The sequence below is a fragment of the Habropoda laboriosa genome, unplaced genomic scaffold, assembly GCF_001263275.1.
Source record: "Habropoda laboriosa isolate 0110345459 unplaced genomic scaffold, ASM126327v1 scaffold45, whole genome shotgun sequence".
Lineage (NCBI taxonomy): Eukaryota > Metazoa > Arthropoda > Insecta > Hymenoptera > Apidae > Habropoda > Habropoda laboriosa.
In genome coordinates, this window is record NW_017100168.1 from 580,388 (window position 1) to 601,064 (window position 20,677).

Below are 20,677 nucleotides of genomic sequence, written 5' to 3' on the forward strand. Positions count from 1 at the left end.
TCGAGATGAGACATTTCTCTTTTTGATTTCGCAAAATTTCGGGTTGAAAAAATTCAAAGAAACGACTTGCAAATTTTTCCACAACACTCGTGAAACACCGGTTACAAAAGAAACGGAATAGCGTTAATTATAGAACGGCAGGTTCACAATGTGTTAAGTTCAACGTAGGTTTCGTGCATCGTACGATTTACTTTACGTTACGAGGCGCATTGTGCCCGAAACGTCAGGTATAACCTAGAAAAAGTGACGCATACACTTTATCGGTCAGTGAACGCGTGTGTTCTGTTTATCTTGTTCCCTGTGACACATATATCCTGCTACAATAATACCTACAGTGGACATTGCAGTTTAGGAGCGTGGCAACTTGAACGCCCCCGTAAGGATGAGCATTGAGAACGGCAAACAGAATTATCCTCTTTAAATATCCGCTAGACGGTCGTTACGGTTATTTAATATTCAATACGGTTGTTTAATACCCGATTGGTTTCTACGTTCGTTCTGTGACAGCCTTTTAGAAACATCGATTACAATTCACCCACCTTTCCTTCCCTCTCTCTCTCCGTTTTCTCCCTTTAACGTCCTTCTCGTTCACGCATTTTAACGAAACAATGAGAGGCGAACGTTTAAAGAAAATTAGCAGCCGTGATGGAAACTGTAGCTCTCTATAAAGGTTGCAATTATCAAACTGATGTATTTCAAATGAACCTTGAATTCTATTAATTCCAGAAAAATCCCCGACGAATGTTTAATGTATTACTGTTTTCCTACACCGTTCAGCGGAGGTTTCAATGAAAAAAAACCAGCATATTAATGTTGTTCTTCAATTATAATAATTCTTTGAGAAAAAGCACTCGGGAGGGATTGAATAAAACATTGTTTACCCATCGTACGCTCGCTATGAATACATTTGTCACACACTTTGCCAAGGGTTGCAATTACGAAACTCGTACATTTAAATTCTACTACCGGCAGTAGTTCTATATAGTTCTAGCAGCAGTTCTAATTCTATAACCGGCAAACAACAGGATTGAGAAAAGGCAGTTATTTAGTTGCACATTTCCTGAGGATTCGTTTGTTAGCGTTCGTTAAATAATAATTACAAATTCAAAAGCACACGTTCCGCGTCTCTTTTTAATCGCAATTAACCAGGTGAAATGGTGCTCGAGGAAAATCGAACAAAGAGAGAAGCTAAAAAGAACGCAAGTTTGCCGTAAAAATTGCACGCTCTTTAATTACACTTTCCTCGTTCGGTTGTGTATTCAAAACAAAAAAAAATGCAATCGTTGCACTCGTCGAAGAGAGAGAGAGAGAAAATTGTAAGCGAGGGAGGAAACGAAATCTCCAACGCCGAAATTGTTCTTTCAGCGGTAATAATTCGGAAGAGAAAAGGGAGAAGTCTCGAGGAGGATCGAGTAAAGAAATATTGTTTAGTTGTATACGTTTGGTAAGAATGCGTTTGTTGCACTCCACCCGTTAGAGCGTATACACACTTCCGGCCCGTTATCCAATCTTGCTTTACGCTCTCCCCGTATTACTTCATTTTCCGTGGAAAAGCGCGGCGCGGCGGTGCTCGTCTAACGTACCACGCTCAGAGAAACCCGTCATAAAACAAAAATTTCTCTCTTGCCGGTGCTATTCGCGAGTCCACGCGTAGGCGTTCCCGTGACCTGGAATTAAATAAAACATCGCTTTCCATTGAGCCACCGCTGCGGCCGCGGAACGCGTTACCGGAGGAAATTGAAACTGTACACGGTATTAACGTTAGCCTGGGCCGCGCATTATATCGACAGACAATATCGAGACAGACTTCCTCTTCAGCTGGCTCGGCTCGAACACCCACAGCCACGAAACACAACCTGCAACGAGGCATGCAACTTTAATAAAAACAACATTGAATTCTAGCGACTCGTGACACTTGCCGTATCGAGCCTTGGATATTCATGTTTCTATCTTTAGGGATACCTTTCTTATTGTTCGCGCCCACGCTGTCTTTTCAGTCGATTCTAGAGCGTGTCTTGCCGGTGCAAGACGTGTACAGGATGTTTTAAATTCAAAAGGATGCACCTACTGTGATGCGTCTGAGAAAAAGGAAGTTCGAGAATTTTTCTCGTGGGTAATTACTGAAAGAAAGGGTTCGATTCTTTTGGAGGATGTAAATGTAACTTTCGGCTTCTCTCTGCAAATTTTTAAGGTAAAAATGTTGCGAAACGGAGGGAGTTGCTGTGAAAGTTCTTGTGCCGGAGCGTCGATTGCTGGCCGCCATCGTCGGAGAGGATTGAAAGGTCTGAAATAAGAAATTCTTTTTGATTTGTAAATAAAAATGTATTGTCTACAATTTAGCTTACGATTTTTTCGATATCTCAATTATTTAATTTTGTAGAAATGTTTGAAGTTGATTTTTTTGGTAGAAAGAGGTTTTTCCTCTGTAATTTCCTTTAAACTTTTACAATAATTACAATTTTTAAAAAATTCTAAGCTACACTGTAGATAATACATTTTTATATATAAATTAAAAAGAATTTTTTATTTCAGACGTTCAGATGTTCTAGCAGAAAAGGTTTCTTAATTACCGAACAACTCCTCTATTTTGTAAAATTTTTACTTTGTAAAAATTGAAGAAAGAATCTGAAAGTTACATTTATGTGCTCCGACAAAATTAAAACTTTTCCTTTAGTAGTTACCTGTGAAAAAATTCCCAAAGTTTACCTATTTTTAGACTCCTCTCAGGCTGGTGCACTCCCTTAACCCTTTGGTCTCTCCTATTTTATCAGATCGTGTAATATGAAATGTTGGATTTCAAATTATTCACTGAACTGATCGCTCGAGTGATTACTCGAGTGTCGACAAACTTCGAGTTTTGTTGGTAGAATACTTGGTAAGTTGTCGTTGGAGAATCTATAGGTAACGTTACTGTGTTCAGAGGAGAATCTAAGGATTCGTATCAGGCGGCAATCAAGACGAGCGTAACTAACAGAAAATACCAGGCGCTGGTAATTTCATTTCGGATCGCCCTGTGTGTATTTATTTGATATAAGTTCGAAACTCAAATAGGAAAGTTTCGAGTCTAAGTTGGTACACTATTCATACGAATATTATAAAGTTCCGAGTCTACGACTGTGCGCTATTGACACGAGTATTACCGAGGCCAAATGCAGAATGTAAAGTCCAAACATGAAAGGGCTCGAGAGTCCGAGTTCTAATTCATTTATAATTCAGTTCTTACCAGCGCAGTCTAGTTTGCTCCCTTAATCTACAAATGTTGAGTCTGTTCATAATTAAAATGGTCTTCTCTAGGCGTGACTTCCTAGAAAGCTTCAATAGGTGCGATACACGAAGTGTTCATTAATGTAAAGTTCGTATTTTTGAGAGTGACCTGCATCACTTCCTGAATATTAACACGTTCGCTGCAACCCTATTGTTGAATCGTCGCTCGCTATCCCTCGCATTATTTTTGCACACACTCTTAATATTGATATTTTTATCAATTTTGCATAATACAACGCATGCCTGCATTTAGACATATGTAACGTGTACTAAATACGCGAATTGTGCTTTTTATATAGTGTACTATCGTAAGAATTGGTGCATTGCATATACTGGGTGTCCCAATTTTTCCGACTTTTTTTTTCAAACTTTGCCAGTATCTTCTGTGGGTATAAGTAAGAAAAAAATGTTATATAAACATAGGTCGTTTGAAGCTTTATTAAGAAGTTATAACAATGACCTGAAATACAATTTTGCAGTTGTGATACAAAATAGGAATAAATCAGGGACATGAACATCTGATCTGTTTATGCAAACTGTGTTTACGATCCGAGATCGTAATGAAGCTGTTGTCTCGTGTCATAGTAACCGCAACTTCGTTATCATCCCTTTCGTACTTCGTATTTTTCTTATAACTCTTTAACGAAGCTTCAAACGACCTATGTTCATATAACATTTTTCTCTTATCTACACCCATAGAACACACCGACAAAGTTTCATCGAAAACAACTGGGACACCCGGTATATGTCGCTGTTGTCAGCGAACGCGCCAAGCGATGTTTCGTCAATTGTTACCGAATGAAAAATGTCCAAAAAAAAAAAAAAAAAAAATTTCAATATTCGTCCACGCGATATAAAGCTACTAATATCATCAGAGATAACAGATTTTTCCTGATGCATCGTTCAATGTGGTACGATACAATACCCTTTAACAGTCATCCCTTTTCTTCCTTACGTTCCCTTTCTTCCACTTTCCTTTCTTCCTTTCTTCAAACGGCTATGATCAGAACAGTCGTTTGATCTATTTTCGCGGGATCGATGCAAGCGTCCTTTTCAAGCGTACTCTCGCACGCAAGAGGCAATAATAAAGGCGGAGGCGGCCGAAATGCTGAAGGATCTGAAACGAGTGTTACGTGGGAGCACTGGTAGTCGCGTGTTATTTAAGGGGTCTTAGCTAACCGATCTAAACTCGATCTAAAACCGCCTAGAAACGATACACACACCGCTTGTTTGCAGTACTTGGAGAATGGCACGACAATCAAATTAAAGGACGTTCGTTTCGAGGCGTCCGGCTCGTATTCCTGTCAGGTCTCGATGACGACTCCTATTTATAGCCAGCCTTCCGAAAGCGTTCAAATGAAAGTTATAGGTAAGCAGAAACGAGCATTTGTTCTCGAAAATTTCAATATTTATACGCCGGTGGTTGTTTTATAGTTGTACGTAAAACGGTTGCCGCGTGAATTCTGTCCGCTCGAAAATCTGCGCGCCGTACACATTCGTATCAAACGCGTCAAGGGTGTCAGAAAAGCGCTCACGGGTATCGCAGTTATAAACGTTAGTTTGTGAAGTTTTTAACTTTTTCAAATGTTCTACGTACGTTCACCGGTGCTTCTGAAAGTTGAACCTCTTCGTTTCGAATTATTACGATTTTTACGTTTGTACGTGATCAAAGATATTTTTCAAACGTCGATATGTGTGTTCAATTTTTCATTTCTGGGAGTTACAACAAGAAATAAAATATTTTTATGTGAAGATTTTACCATGAAAATTTGCCAAATGTGAAATTAGTCAAAGAATGGACAGAATTGACGTAGCGACACGATAATTTATATATTTTTCTTATTAATGGTATGTAGTTTTGCGCAGTGGTAGAATTTCTTCTTCACTTTTGTGTAGCTATGAAAAATTACCACAGTAATTATCTACCCTTACGTTAGAAACTTCGCTATTTCGGGAACTCGCAAAGTGTTACCCTTGGCAGGCACTAAAGAATGAAACGAATTCATACTCTAAATAATTTAATCACGCTATCATCAAGAATGCCAAAATTAGCGTCGGAGTGTTAAAGAACGTGATACAGCGTGACGGTTAAATATTTTCGAAGTAAACATAGTTGTGTTATAAAAAGTTTCACGGCGTTATGGTTATTTATGGACGAGCCAACGTTGTAAAAATGATAAAAAGTATAGAGACACTTTTAAATTCTCCGGTGAAAAAAATTCTTTGTTCTAATGTTAACGTCGTGTCACAAAGAGGTGACAATTCCTCGATTTTTATCTTCTGCACAGTTTTCTCTCTCTTCTTCTAAACGTCGCGTTTAAGTATTGAAACATTCTCTCGCGATATATTCGAAACATTCTCGAAATTCGTTAATTTCAATTTACTTTGAAACATAATTCGATATGAATACAAGTTTAAATCTGGAAAAGCAAATCGTTTCATTCGATGGGGAGAGAGAGAGAGAGAGAGAGAGGAGAAAGGCTTTTATGAAAATTTTTTTAATTCCTTTCGCTAGAACAAACGGGATGTGTTTACATTTTGCACTGGTATTTGTTGTATCAGCTTGTGTATCGTATTATCAGGACTTTATCCTGCATTGTTCTAAATAATATCGAATATTACAAAGCTATACTCGTTTGCGTAAACCCTTGGTTATGCTACTATTTCCATTCGTACTTTTTTAAACGAACGGAATAAATAACATAGTATAATTATGCGCAAATATTATACGCGGTTGTTGCGGCGAAAAGCTTAAACGCATAATAAAATGAGGTTAACACAGGTAGACACTGTCGAGTGTTATTAAATGCGCCCAATTTACCTGTACGTTTTAACACAGTACGCACGAATTAGCTAAAATTGCTTCACGCGTTTCGACTATTCTTGCGTTCACGCAAAATTCCAAAACTACCGACACGTTTCTCTTAATCAGATCGCGAGAATGGAAAAAAGATCGACCGGTAGAAAGCCGCGGGTTCGTCGTTTCATCGATCGATCAGAGCTAATTATGCAATTGTCCCCGCCTGTACCGTGCAATAAAATCGCGATAAAACGCGATATCTTTGCAATTATAATGTGCCATTCAGGCATAAAATGTTATACGACTTGCATCGGCATAAATTGCAACAGTTGCATACAGTACGTACACGATACACTCGGTGGAAAACACGAAAAGAATATATTTGCAAGCGTAATTTCGTTTGCGGGAAGAAAAGTAGCAGAATTTATTATTTTTCTTTTCTTCGTTTTTTTTTTTTCGTCGCTGATAGAGGAACGAATGAAAAAGAAAGAAAGAAAAGTTCAAGAAAACACGAAGGAAAGTTTAATAAAACTAGAAACACTGAGATTCTCTCTTCTTTTTATCTCGTGGCTTACAGCTGTGTAATTCTATTCTAATTAGCGTTATGAAATTATGCAGTACCGCAGACTGAAAACCCGAAAATCACGTTCAAGAAAAACATGTACATGGTCGGAGATAGTTTAGAGGCGAATTGCTCCTCCTCTGCAGCGCATCCAGTTCCTCACTTGACTTGGTACATAAACGGCAAGGAGGTGAGTAAATGTCAGAGATAACGGAGAGACTTCGCTCTGCTGCTTTCGAATGAACTCAGTTTTGCACTCCAGTAATGTCCTGGTTTTTAATTAGTTGCATCTTCGTGCACGCCTTCTTCAAAGTGTATCGAATTTTATGGTTCCCGGTAGAAAGTTCGTATATACTTAAGTGATTCGTAGAAATGACCGAATGTTAGAGTACGTCGAATCTGGGAAATGAAACTTGCACCTTTTTCGTTCAACTTTTCCTTAAGACTGACAATTAAAAGTTACTAACTTTTCTTGCATTTTTTTTTTTTTCAATTTTAATACTCGATCGATATTCATAGACTTTTTCAACTTTCCCTTTAAAGAAAAATTAGAGTTTCAGGGTGAAGTGACTGTAATTAGGTCTATCGTTTAAAAGCAAAGTTTAAATAAAAAGGAACAGAAGAATGACACTTTTAGTTCGTTCTTTGTTTCTCTGTGCATCGTTATTATAGTAAAAAGTTTGGAATTATTCGTCTGATTTAACGAATATTGCTTTCTACCTTTATTTCTCTATCAGTTTGGAATTAATGCTGCTGTAAGAAATCTTGATGGTAAAAAGTTTCGGTAATTGAAAATTTTTGTGGTAAAATTTTACTTAAAATTTGTTCTAAAAATTCTTCACGCTACTCGCAGTAAAATTTGATAGTTTCAGACTTTTTAACATTGCGCACAGAGAAATTATTGCATGATCTGTAATAGAAACGACACTTTTTTTAATCGGTATTCTGATTATGTGTCACGATTTTTTCCGTGTATTAAACTAGGTGGACATCAGTCTGGTGAATCACTATCCGTACACGCGTCACAATAATCAACTGTTCTCTGCTACTGCGAAGTTAACTATAGAGGTGTCCGAGTTGCACGCAGGGGAGAACGGATATCTGGAGATCAGCTGTTACGCTACCATTCCAGATTATCCCTTGAACCATGTGCAGTACGCTGATATTAGGAAGGAAACGGTTACGGGTAATTATTAAACCAGTTTTCACAGAGTTTTTTTATATTTTTCTGGTGAAACCCCGAGTACGATGAAAGGCTACACGTAAACCTAATTTTCAAACTTACTGCACAAAACTTCCCGGCCTCTAGCTTTGATAACTCATTGTAGTAGAATGGAAAAAAGTAATAAGAAAGTCGTGATACTTTCATAAATTGTTAACTCTGTGACGTAAAATGTTTAAAATTAAAAAAAAAATTCAATTTGCAAATCAAACGTTTTTGTAACCTCAATCCGGGAACTTTTGTTATATTACTGTCTTATAACTAATTTTTACAGAATTTTTCTCAGTACTGTTAATTAATTTGTTAAGAAATTTTGCTGAGAAAATTGGGAATTGAACTCGTCGTAATAAGTTTTCGATGAATTTTCAGATATATTAATTCCAATAAATTTTCAAGCTCTGATTTAGTGAATATTCAGAACCATTTGTCTGTTTAGTTTTTTTTTTTTTTCCGAATATTGAATTCGTCTAAATCTTCGAACACCGTCTCCATACTTCATATCTTTTTTACGCGTCGGATATCGGGAACTAATTTTCAGAGAATTTCTCAATCAGATTTTCAGATTCCACTCGCCTTTCACGCGGCCTATTTATTTCCAATATTTCTGCGGAACACGGAAACTATAGATGAATAGATTGCACGGGAAATGCGTGCATAAATCATCTAAAACTTTCGTTGTCCCGTGTTTTATGGTTTCGAACTTGGACAGTTTAAATTGAAATTCGCTTTTCAAATGGAAATTCGTTTCTTTTTATTTAGCCAGACAGGAATCGATCTATTAAATCGGACTTTTTAAAACGAGGCAAAATAAAAAAAAAACAAGAAAAAAGGTAGACGAAGTATCCTGTATTCAAGCATGATGCGTTTCCCCTTCTACTTTTCCATTAAAAGGGATTTTTCTGGTCTGATACGGTAGTGCCGAGATTTTCATCTCAAATTCCTTTTACAAGGCTCACATAAGTCAACCTAATGAATGAGATGCGTAGCCCAAAAGTAGGCGTTCTAATTAACCCGTTTGAAGCGCTATTGCACCGCGAGAGAAAACGTCCAGTTAGAAATAGTAATCGCGAAATTCGTAGTTTTTTTCACTTCTAACATTTGTCCGTACACTATTTTTCTCACTCTATTCAAAATTATAAGAAATTAATAAAAAAAAAAATATATTTTTCTCTGATATTTCTTCCTTATTCCATTTTCTGTATTTTTCGTTCAACTTGAGCCGTTCAACGAGGTAAATCTCGTTCGGAGATTTTTCAAAATTAAAATACCTGAAATAGAAGTAGTAAGTAGATCAGTAGGTACAATAAATAATTACGAAACGGTAGAAGTCGTCCAACCTTGTAAAGATATCCTTTATTCTTCGTGTTCTATTTAAACAGAGTTCATCGTAAACGTATAATCGTGTTGACTTGCATAATCTTCTTAATCTATGCACGTTGGACATTAAATATACGATTTTCCGTGGAAATGGGATTAACTGTTGCGTCGAAAAGGCTGGATATAGGAGAAAATGTCATAAGGCAAGAATAGATGGTAGTTGTTTCTATATTCGTCTTCTTCTATTAATTTACATCCACACCCTATATCCATTTACATCCGCAACCACACCCTAAAACGGCACACCTGCTCAAAAATATACCGCAACAGTCGTTAAAATTTTACCACGTGATATTCTCTCCTGTTACCAACCGGTACGATACTTCAGAATCACGATTCACTTCCGTTTACACGTCGCGGTTACTCGTCGAATAACGTTTGTCCATCGATTATCGGTAATTTCTTCTAATCTTACCGTACGTTTCTAACGTGCGATCTTTTTTACCGGTTGTGTTCCAGTGCAACTAAAACCCGCGCCGGTAGCCGAGTCCTCAGCGATGAGTGTCGCGCTGGGATGGCCCCCAGCTGCGTTATTGTGCATAATCTGCGCGATGCACATGATCATTCCTTAATAAAAGTCAATTGCTTTAGGATAATTAAACGAAACAAACTGAACACAAAGAAGAAGACAGAAAAAAAAAATATAATACACACACCGAGAATAAAAGAAATTAAAAAAAAAAAAAAGAAAGAGCAGATATGTACTATACGTAAAAGAAAAAAAAAACGAGGAATAAGAATCACAAACGGAAGGGAAAAAAAAGGGAGAACTTGGCGGGAAATGGGTGGGGTGGGGGATATATATATATTAAAGAACGAACAATCACAATGTCTTCCTTGATTATACCGAAATACACGGGGGCAGCGATTTTATTGTCTTGCAGAAATTTTATAACTCATATAGACGCGGCTTCTTCGTGCAACTATTTTCGATTGTCGCTTGTATCGATCGTTATCTATTTCGCGGAAAATATTATCGAATCCCGGATGAGAATCGATTGTTTCCTGGTCGTTTCGACTACGTTCAAGTGTTTGAGGGCCATCGAAACGACGAAAGAATGGAAAACAAAAAGGAAATGGAAAAAAAGAAGTAACGTGTAGTGAATTAGTAATTCGCCGGTAAACAGTGATTTTTTCTAAAAAAAAAAGGAAAAAAAAGAAGACAACATACGAAAAAAATAAAGGAACACATACACGGGCGCATTTTTCTTCTTCTTCTACTTCTGACGTCGACCGCAAGATTAACCCGTTTACCGTCATTTCCATATCTCTATGTACTTAACGTAACACATATAATGTCTATAATATGTTCTCGGTTTCAAATCTTTTAATAACGTTGACGCTATTACTCGTATACATATATATATTGAATAGAATAATTTATTCGTTGGTTTTCGATTGCTGAAAAGAATTTATCATATCCGGAAGAGTATATAAGAAGTACTGTTTTGCGTATAGGTTAGAAAATTATTCATGGTACGTGGTCGGTGTTGCGACGTGCGAGATCTTGAATCGATCTCGAGTCGATTCGTTCGGTCGGTAAATATATCGCAATGGTCTGTGACTCTGTAATGAATGTCAATTGGTCAATCGAATTTCTTATTCGAAAGTAAGAAGTGTAATCGTATATAAATTGTTTTAAACGAACATCGGCAGCATAATCGTACGTATCGATTCTTTATGAAAACATATTTCTAATTTTAACGTTCAACGTTCCAACACGTGAATTTTCTTCGTTCAGCTGGAGGTTCTATTTTCATGCAAACGTTAACCTGTTAACTGAGTTTATCTCTCTGTCAGAATTTGTATCTTGTGTGATGTAATACGAAATCGATCAAAATATTAACCAGTCACTTTGCTTTAGTTGCTGCACATGCGAGTGAGTGGCAGATTTATGACTATACAAAATGATTACATTCTAAATACTGTCTTATTTAGAATTATTATTAGTTTTACTCGAAGATAATTTTCCTCGGTTAACAGGTTAGAAACGATTTAGTGAAAGGATAAAAAGAAAAGAAAGTTAACCTAACCTTTACTGTATCATTATACAAAGTACGATGATTAACCTCTAGTCATTATTTTCTATTCAACACGCATAACCAAAGATGAACATTGTGATCGATTATTTAACGTTTTTACATTCTTAGATGTAGTGTAATCTAATTACTCATTGTGGGACTAATTTTAAGTAAAAAAACGAAAGAATTATCTATATATTTCATATACATATTGTGTAAAGAGATATTCTTATGATAAGTTACGTAAGTATGGTACATACGAGCTTCGTACGTGTGCATGTGAACGTTTCCTTTTCCAAATAATCTAGTCAGAAATTTATATCGTAGCAAATTACATATACGCGTGTATATGTACGTTTGCTAGAAAATGCAAAAATATCGTACGAATCTGGCATCCTATCGACAAATCAGGAAATTAAGACTGTTGTACCTTGTTATCGGCATAATGATATATATTATAATTCGTCGTAATTTAACGAGTGCAATTCGTTTAATCGTGCTGTTGTTCTTTTTACATTTCATCACTCGTTCCTCGTGTTTCGTACAAAACGAAGAAATCACAGATATTTATACGTGTGTTGTTATCGATGTAAAAATGAAAAAATATGGTATCTTTAAGATATCTTCCTAGTGTACCTTCTATAGTGACAGCGTTTCATTTCAGCGAAACTAGTTAATATAATTGATGCTGTAAAGTCAGCTACAGACGTTTAGTTATATTTTCCAATAAAATTGTACGATGTCGTATCTGACGGAAGATTGAGGAACTTTTATACGTGAGAGGGGGGCATTTTACTCTCGGTTATTATCGAACATTTTGATTTACATAAATCTCTTCTTTTTTCATTGTACTTGAAAATGCGGTACAGTAATTAAATTTTTTTCCACTTTTGCATAAGATTTATTAAAGATTCATATTTAACAAGATATTTCTTTTAACCTACGGCTCTTTAATGCAGCATATTATTTTCTTCTTTTCTTGCGTCTTAAAAGAAAAGCATCTTTCAATATCACGTAAATAAGTTCCTTTGTTTTTTACACAATATGACTCATTATCTCGGCGTACTTGATACTCCAATTGAGAAACGCTTTTGACGTGGAATCTTGAGCGGAAAATGAGAAAATTAAACGCTTAATTGCGTTCTGCGTAGCGAAACGAAAAAAAGATCTCATTTTCTGCTTTCAAATCTTCCGTGTTTATTTTACATTTCTCCTTCAATTTCTTCTTATCTTATTGCACGATACAACACCCGACCGTCTGTAGATGGCTACAATGAAATGCAAGCACGCGTGGGCTGGTCCCGCAAGAAAATAACTTGTTCGTTTCTGTACTAATTAGCGCTATTTTTAACGGGGGGAAAAAAAACGGGAAAAAAGAGAGCTCAAGAAGAAGAGGAAAAGTTTTTGCTCGATCAAAGGGTGCGGCAACGATCGAGTTATTTTGTTGTCCGCAGCCGTGTGCGTTTCATGCACGCCTATAAAAACTTCTACTATCCTGGGCGGAAAAACAACAAGGTGTAATTATAGAATTTCCTTGCCTACGCACCGCGCTCTGTGCACCCGGTCGATCAATAAAATTGTGTATACGACGGTTTTCCGGGACATCCCCCACGTGTGCACGATTCTGAAACGCTTCCGTTCCCCTTTTTCTTTCTTCTTCGATCGTTTTTATTTATTTATTTTTTTTTTTTTTCAGTGTTTTGTTTAACGTGTTTTCCGTGAAACAGAAGAAAGTGGGAAGAGTGAATGAGAGAGAAAAAAAGCGGCGAGAAAAAGCGAGTGGAAATGTGAGAGAGAGAGAGAGAGAAGAAAGAGTGATGATCGTCTCTATATGATAAGAGGGTTCTTCAGCAGGTGATACTTTCGACATATCGTGCAACATATCGTAGCGTTATAATTACACGTAAAGAGTTAATCTTTTCGAGCCTCACGGCTACTCGATTGTCCCTGTTGTCGAGAGGCGCGCGATATAATAGCCGCGACACAATGCCGATACAATGGAGACGCTGACGAACGCGACCCAGCTCAACTGTTATACACTGTGAGATGATAAAAACGGAACTTCACCTTGGGATAATTTTATTAAATTCGAAACAAACACATGGAACATATTAACAACAATTTTTTTTTCAAGATTTTTCTTCAAATTTTTTAATACAGGTATCTTAAATTATATTTTCTTTTTTGTTTAATATAAAACAATGTCACTATGAATTTTACTCTGTTGGTATTAATAAAAATTTAAAGAAAAAATTATATTTTACTTTGTTAGATTTAACGCAGATTTTAATTTCTGTTATCAACGCACCGTAAGATAGGATCACCCGGTATACGTCGCGTTGGGTATCACAAAATGGGAGACAAAAGGCGGCTGGGTCGCGGGAAAGGAAGCAAATTCACGTCTGTGGCGGCGATCATAGACAAATGATCAAGATGATGTTGTTGTTGTTCACGTTGTTGTGCAGTTTTCAAGCGGTGACTGTGACCACAGATGAGATTCCATCGAGCGACCATAACAGGGATATCCATTTACCGAAGAAAGTAGCCGTGAGGGTAGTCGGCGGAGAGATCACTGACATAAGGAAGTATCCGTTTCTTGTAGGTGAAATGCGCCCGTGACGTTTACCTAAAATAAACTATTTAACAAACCACGGATAACGCGAGTCACTCTAATCATTTTCAACAAATCGAGACAGATTAGCGGTATAATAACGAACAAAGGCGTCGAGACTAATGTCAATTTACAAGATATCTTTCCTAACACGTGAATCTCAATCATTGTAACGAAGACAATTCCTTGACGAATTATTTTAATAGAATTCATAGAGCGTTTAGCATGAAAAAATACGTAAAGCGTGTCCTATTGACGGAATTGATGGAATTATTACGACGCAGAGGAACAAAGCAGAGAAAACTTCTTTGATTAGTTTTCAAGTACTATTCTATACTACACGATCCTGCCGAAATAAATTCTGTCACTTGTGTATTCATCTGTTCGTCACTTCTTTCTTTCACTAGTTACAATTTCTTTTCAATAGAGAAAGAGAAGGAAGATAATAGTATCGTTCGAAATGACCACCATTAATATTGGCTTCTAAGGATATTTTCAGGGTTGCTTGTGTCAGACTGAACCCAAATTTCTATGGGAAATCTTTCAGATCATTTTCTCTACAATCGCAGTTTTAAATCTGGCCTACCAGAGAATCAGTTTGCAATTGAAATAAACTATGGAACATGATTCCATTGTCACTCTTAAGCTCTAACATAAGCCTCATTTTTTATTGTCATAGAATTTTTCAGTATCATGGGATAAATTCGTTGAATATATCTGATAACGCTTTGACACTTTAACAGCAGAACTTATGGCAGGATTGTGTACACTATACACTAGCGTAGTGATTTTTCTCTGGAAATGGTCAGAGTGATCCTCAACGGTATCCTAGTTGTATCGGTAAGATATATAGGGGTTCGCTGATGACGAAACCGAATTTTCAATGTCAATTTCTCGTAGGTCTCGGTCCAACGGCGACACTTTAGTCATATCTGCGGAGGTACTTACATAGCACCGAGATTCGTTTTGTCAGCCGCTCATTGCATGGTCAGGTGCGTTCTAAGACTGCAACACTTATACAGTCTCTCGCTCTTTGCCCGAAAATGGTAGCAGAGTATCGTCTACACAAGCTGGATCTCGAAAATGTTTCCTCCTTGAAAACGAAAAAAACATAAAAATTACGATTCGTTTTATGAGCGAATCAATGAATTTTCATTGCTCTTCGAATCTATGATTAAACACACTGAACGCATATTCTACGCTAATATTGAATATCTTACGCAGTTTTTAAGAGCTTCAAGAATAATTTGCGTAACTTTATCGATCCTAGGAGCAGTCGAACAGATTAGAGATTCTGTTAATCGAAGATGAGAATTTTTTTATAATTACATTCTTTCCTCGATCGAAAGGGAATCGATTTTCGCCGTTTGAACGTTGGATTGTAACGTGTAAAAATGATTTTGCTTGAAATTTAAGAGAGAAAAGTCTGAATTTTTCCATGAAATATTCAACGGTTGAGTGAAACGAATTTGTTGTCGATAAGTTGTAACGCTTGTAAGATTCTCTGGATTTTTAGAATTTTATAAATTTCGTATGAACCAGAGATTTTCTTTTATTTAAAGAAATATTTCACGTACACTTTATCCATGATTAATTAATTGCGGTGGGTTATAATAATTCGGTATAAAGTGATAAATAATTCAAACTTTCAGTATCACTGCAAAATATACAAATAATTTCCTTCTCCCTCGTCGATTAGATAAAATTAAGCGAATTTCATTTACGAGCATCCTCAGTGGCAAAGTGACCTCGTTTGCTTTAATATTTTTTTTTAGTTATGCTTGTGACACGATAACCATATGTTATACGGTAAAATCAATTTACATAATCTCGTAGACTTCACATATACAGAATCGATTTCCTTTCGATGCTCGCTCTAATAGCGATTTCGTAGGTATTAGCTAGTCAATTGAAACGAAACCATGCGATAAACGACGTGTATAGTTATTTTTTTATTATGATTATAGATAGACGAAATATCGCTCAAAAACGAAAAAGAGAAAAGAATGAAACAAAAGAAGAAAGATAATGTGTGTTTTATTAGCTCTCGTGTATTTTTGTGCTACCATTTTACGGTCATAGAGCAGTCTCCGCTCGTAGCGCTTTCATTGCCAACATAGACACGTAATGCTGCTTTTAAAAGTCTTCGAACGTGACAAATACGAACTCTTGGCGATATTAGGGATCTACTATAGCTCGTTCGAAATTAACTGGTCGTTCAAGGTCGTTCGTTTGATAACTCCAATTGCAGGATTTACATCTCGAACAGAGAGGAGATTGAACTTAAATTCTACAAACGAACAGTATCGATTATTTTCTATTCGCTATATTTAAAGTCCTACTTCAGCGGAGGTAGACAGTACCAAAGGAGAATGCTTTCGATTGTTTGGTTTCACAAGTACGTCTTTGAATGAATGGAATACTGTTCAAGTTAAGCTTCGGTGCTTAAAGGGATCTCCCCGTTCTGTTTCTGTTGGTACGGTTTAACAACGTTCACGTTCGTGTATCAACGAACGTGATTATTTTCAGTCGGTAAAACGTGAAGTGGCGGGAAAAATTCTGTTCGATTTTTTCTCCTTTCTATTTCGAAGACGAGGTATGAAATATATAAGCAAAGTGTGAAAATAATTAAGTCGCGACGACGAGATTGTGTAAAACAGCCTTGACGATCCAATTAATTTCGACGAGACTGTAGCTGCGTCAATTTTACCATCAAATCGTATTTTTGAATTAAATTAACGCGATCGTTAACCCTTAGATTGCTAAATGTGCGATCTAGAATAGAACGTTTATGTCTATGAACGAGCCTAGAGGGAAGATGTTAGTTGAACATCGATATACGATGTAACAATCGACGAAAAGACGAGTAGATGATAATTAACTAGTTATTCGTTAACCTGTTAACTGAGAGCCGCTATTCTATACACATAGAAATGCTTCTATCTGTACAAGTGTAAACGTTGAAATTAAACAAAGGAGTCAATTCAATTTGTTCGAAGTAAATGTGAAAATGTCGATCTATCGCTAAGAAAATTTAACAATTAAAAAAAAAAAACGTATCTTCCAGTGCACCAACGCTTTTAAGAGAGAAACTGGAAAATCTTTTATCGTTGAAACGTATCGCGTAACAGATTTCGTCGCTGTTAAAATGTAATCGTAACGAGGTAAATCGCTATTAATACCTGCTTCGTTCACTTCGAAGTAATAAAAAAATTAGAAGCAGACTATCTTTACGATTGTGTAGTGTCAATTATCAAATTTCGATCGGTAGCTTGTATTGATATTAAATTAACAATTACAATCGGCCAAGTTAACAGGTTTCACCGTTGAACGAGAACAAAAGAGACGATGCTTCGATCGATATCTGAACGTCTACGTCGTGTCATTAATCGCGGATCCAGCATACGTAAATGTAGCATGAGTACCAACGACAGTAGCGATCACAGCAGTGAAAAGGGTTAGCGGCGTTATAATAGCGTATTTAACGTTTAACAACCGAAAAATAGCAAAAGCAGAGAAAATCCAAAAAAAAGAAAAAGTTAACGAAAAATAAAGCAAAAACTGACAATGTGAGTGCGCTAATCACACAGATACACCAAACACACACACACACACACATACACGCACACACTGTATCTTTGTAATCGGTTGATCCGTTTCCCATCGACTTTCGAGGTGCGTTTTATTATTTCCCGTGTGAAAAAAAAAATTAAAAAAAAATCAGCTTTCTCTCCACTTTGGAAACAAAGAATCAGTGGCCGCCCGTGATGATCTTACACGCCACAAAATACTTGGAAACAAAAAAAAGAAAGAAACAGAAGAGAAAGGAAAAAAACAAGCAAGCAATTATTATCAGTATAATCGGGAAAAATGATCTTAAATTCGTACGCATAGAGAGACGTCCCGTGGCAACTGGATAGCCGAGAGTCCACGTCGATTTTACGCGATCGCCGGAGCCACTTACGTGTACTTTCCAAGCTGGAGTTCCATACAAATGGAATTGATAGACGGGACTTTCCCGCACACGAACTTTAGATTATCGAACATGCATCACGATATTGGATTGTTCAGGGTGACTATTATGTGTATATATAAACTCTGTGTGGAAAATAAAAATAAACGAAAGAAATATATATGAAAAAAAGAGAGAAAAGAGAGAGAAAAAAAAAAGGAGAGTGACGAGGTTGAATTTCTCGAAGTGAACGATCCTGTGTGAACCTAACCAAAAATTATCGATTATTCGCGATTGATTTCCACGTTTATTTTCAGCCTCGAAATTCTTCTATTTTAACTCTGCATTAACCCTCTGTAACCTGATTTTTCTTCGCCCTTGGGGAAGACAAATTTCGATCGATTCTCTTTTACATTTTGATGAGAGATGCAAGAATAAATATGAAAAATAATCGTTACAAAAGAAAAGTAGTAATTATAAATTTTAAAAATTGTAATTTTTACAAATTGGCTGGTAATAATGTGATAACAATAGGCAAATAAAGCGAGACCATGAAATATAGATAAATGAATATGTAACTTCCAACTCGCATAACGTTACAGAGGGTTAAAAGAAAAAAAAGACAGTATTTTTCACTTATCTTTTTGTGTAACCATGTTTTTGTTTTATTTTATCGAATATTTTTTTCGACACGTATAAACTTTATGTGAAAACAGTAAAATGTAGGTTTAAAAAAAAAAAAAAAAGAGTTGAGAGATAACAGAATCGAGTCTATATCGAGCTATATCAAACGAACAAAAGATTATTTCGTCGATTTTCATTTTATTTTCTCGTTTGTTCTCTGCGTTCAGCTTCAGAAACCCTTTTATATTAACTCACACGTGAAATACGTCACCCTTCCTCTGGCCTATGACGCAAACATTTTCCAAAGGTACACCGACCCGTGCACGGTGGTCGGCTGGGGACGACATATTCCTGGATCCAATGTACGTAGTTTAACCGCACCTAGTTATTTACTGTCATCTGCAAAAATTGTTTCATTGATTGGAGATGAGGGGCAAAGAACAGTCTATTGGAGTTTCCATCGTACGGGGCGTTGAAAATGCACAGCGATGCTTCGAGGGTGAATACGAAGTGCGGTAAAGAGGACGAGTGGCGAGCAAATATGGAACATATGTGTTGGAGGTTCTGTATTACAGGGGATTAACCTTTCGAGTGGAGAAACATGAATTGTTCGTCGCAACGAGTCAGTTTTACAGTGACCGAGTGTATTCAACCCCTTTTCTTTATCATATTTCCTTTTTATTTTTTCATTCTATTTTCGACACATTTTTATCCTTTTTTTTAATTCCATTTTTTTTTTTCTTTTATTCTACATAGGTGCGTTTTATTTTTACCCTGAATTCCGTTTCATTTTCTGTACTATTTTTATTTTATCCTTTTTCCATCGTTTCACCCATTTCTCTGTAATTTTATTTTCGTGGTTTGTACGAATTAATTGAATATCAATTACTTTTGTAGTTGTAAGTAGTTGCGAGAATTATTCAAGAATTATTTGTCTGGTGAATAGTTTGTTAAATTAGCAGAGTATATGAGATGTTTATTGAGATACGTGCTGAAGTAGAGAATTGATATGATTATTAAATTCATTTGTTAGTTTAAAGTAGATTATAGTTATATGACAATAATTGAAGGATAGAGTAACATGGAGAAATGCACTTTGTTCATCGCAGTGTATTCATTTACTGCAAATTGGAAATACGATACAATTATGTCTACACGTTTCGCCTTTATATTGCTATGAAAATGCACTTTTACAACGCCCCTTGCGATATGTTGTACAGTGCGAACTTGTATACTCTCGTAATGAAAAATCGTAAGTTATACTTGTGGAAAAGCATGATCAAATTTCGTGTTATTATTATATACTTAAAAGTTAACATTCTAAATTTCTTTGCTTCCTTTCATTTTTCTTTATGTTAATTTATATGCTACTATAGTTGCACCGCCAAAATTCAAATGATTTAAAAATCGATTAATCACGGCACGTACCATCAGTCAATAAAAATTTTTGCAAGAATAAAATGAAAATCTCATCGAATACGTAAGTATGTACTAATGAATGTATTAATACAGTAAAAGGGTTTTATTCAGAAAGGAGTCGGTACTTATCTCCGTCGTGTTCATATTCCATTAATTCCGACGGAGAAATGCCCTGTTAAAGGAGTTCACACAAGATGGCATCTGTGCGCAGGCGTACCAGAAGGTGGACTAGACTCTTGTCAAGTTTGTAATAATTTACACTTATAAATACGTATCTCGTGTTTTAATAACGTTCTTATAATGAAAAAGGCAATTTCAGGGCGATAGTGGTGGACCATTACTATGCGATGATATACAAGTGGGTATAGTATCATGGGGAGAAAAAATTTGTGCTCTTCCGCAATCTCCAGGCGTGTATTGTCGATTAGACTTGTATTTAGATTGGGTGAACAAGACTGTAGAAAACAATAATGCATCCATAAATACTTTTAATATTGCAAGCATGTTTCTTTTATTGATGTACATTGCATTGTAGAATATAATAATTCCTATAATTGAAATAAATAGTATAACTAGTAAGAAGGGAATAAACATTTTTTTATGTATTTTTATAATTTCAAATTATTTCCTATTGAGATGTTCAATAAAATGATATGGTGTGAAAAGATGTATTGTTCCATGCGCGTGTTCTACTGCTGTCGAGATATCGTCAAAGTTCTATCACAGACTACATAATATTTAGGTATATACAGGATAGACCTAACACCTAATGCACTTTTTTGTCCACGTTAAGAGGGCTGAGAGTGCCCTTACCATTTTCGTGTC

The 20,677-nt window shown here is 36.2% G+C and overlaps 2 protein-coding genes across 2 annotated transcripts in view; both read left to right on the top strand.

The window, feature by feature from the left end:
* Window positions 1–9,876, top strand: part of LOC108578649 (basal cell adhesion molecule-like) — a 20,412-nt gene extending 10,536 nt beyond the window's left edge. The window contains exons 3-6 of the mRNA XM_017942016.1: window positions 4,501–4,633; window positions 6,683–6,816; window positions 7,611–7,812; window positions 9,685–9,876. Of these exons, the coding sequence (XP_017797505.1) occupies window positions 4,501–4,633; window positions 6,683–6,816; window positions 7,611–7,812; window positions 9,685–9,797 (582 nt within the window). The 3' untranslated portion in view covers window positions 9,798–9,876. The remainder of the gene's footprint in view (window positions 1–4,500; window positions 4,634–6,682; window positions 6,817–7,610; window positions 7,813–9,684) is intronic.
* A 4,782-nt stretch (window positions 9,877–14,658) lies between these two features.
* Window positions 14,659–20,387, top strand: LOC108578601 (kallikrein-14). The gene is made up of 5 exons (XM_017941965.1): window positions 14,659–14,697; window positions 14,758–14,849; window positions 18,741–18,795; window positions 19,964–20,095; window positions 20,172–20,387. Exons 1-5 carry the CDS (start codon window positions 14,659–14,661, stop codon window positions 20,385–20,387), a joined length of 534 nt encoding a protein of 177 aa, XP_017797454.1.
* Window positions 20,388–20,677: the final 290 nt, after the last annotated feature.

Coding starts and splice junctions, on each gene's coding strand:
- LOC108578601 (XM_017941965.1), top strand. CDS start 14,659: ATGGTCAGAGTGATCCTCAACGGTATCCTAGTTGTATCG. Junction 14,850..18,740: donor GCCGCTCATTGCATGGTCAG/GTGCGTTCTAAG, acceptor CATTTTCCAAAG/GTACACCGACCCGTGCACGG. Junction 18,796..19,963: donor GACATATTCCTGGATCCAAT/GTACGTAGTTTA, acceptor GGTTTTATTCAG/AAAGGAGTCGGTACTTATCT.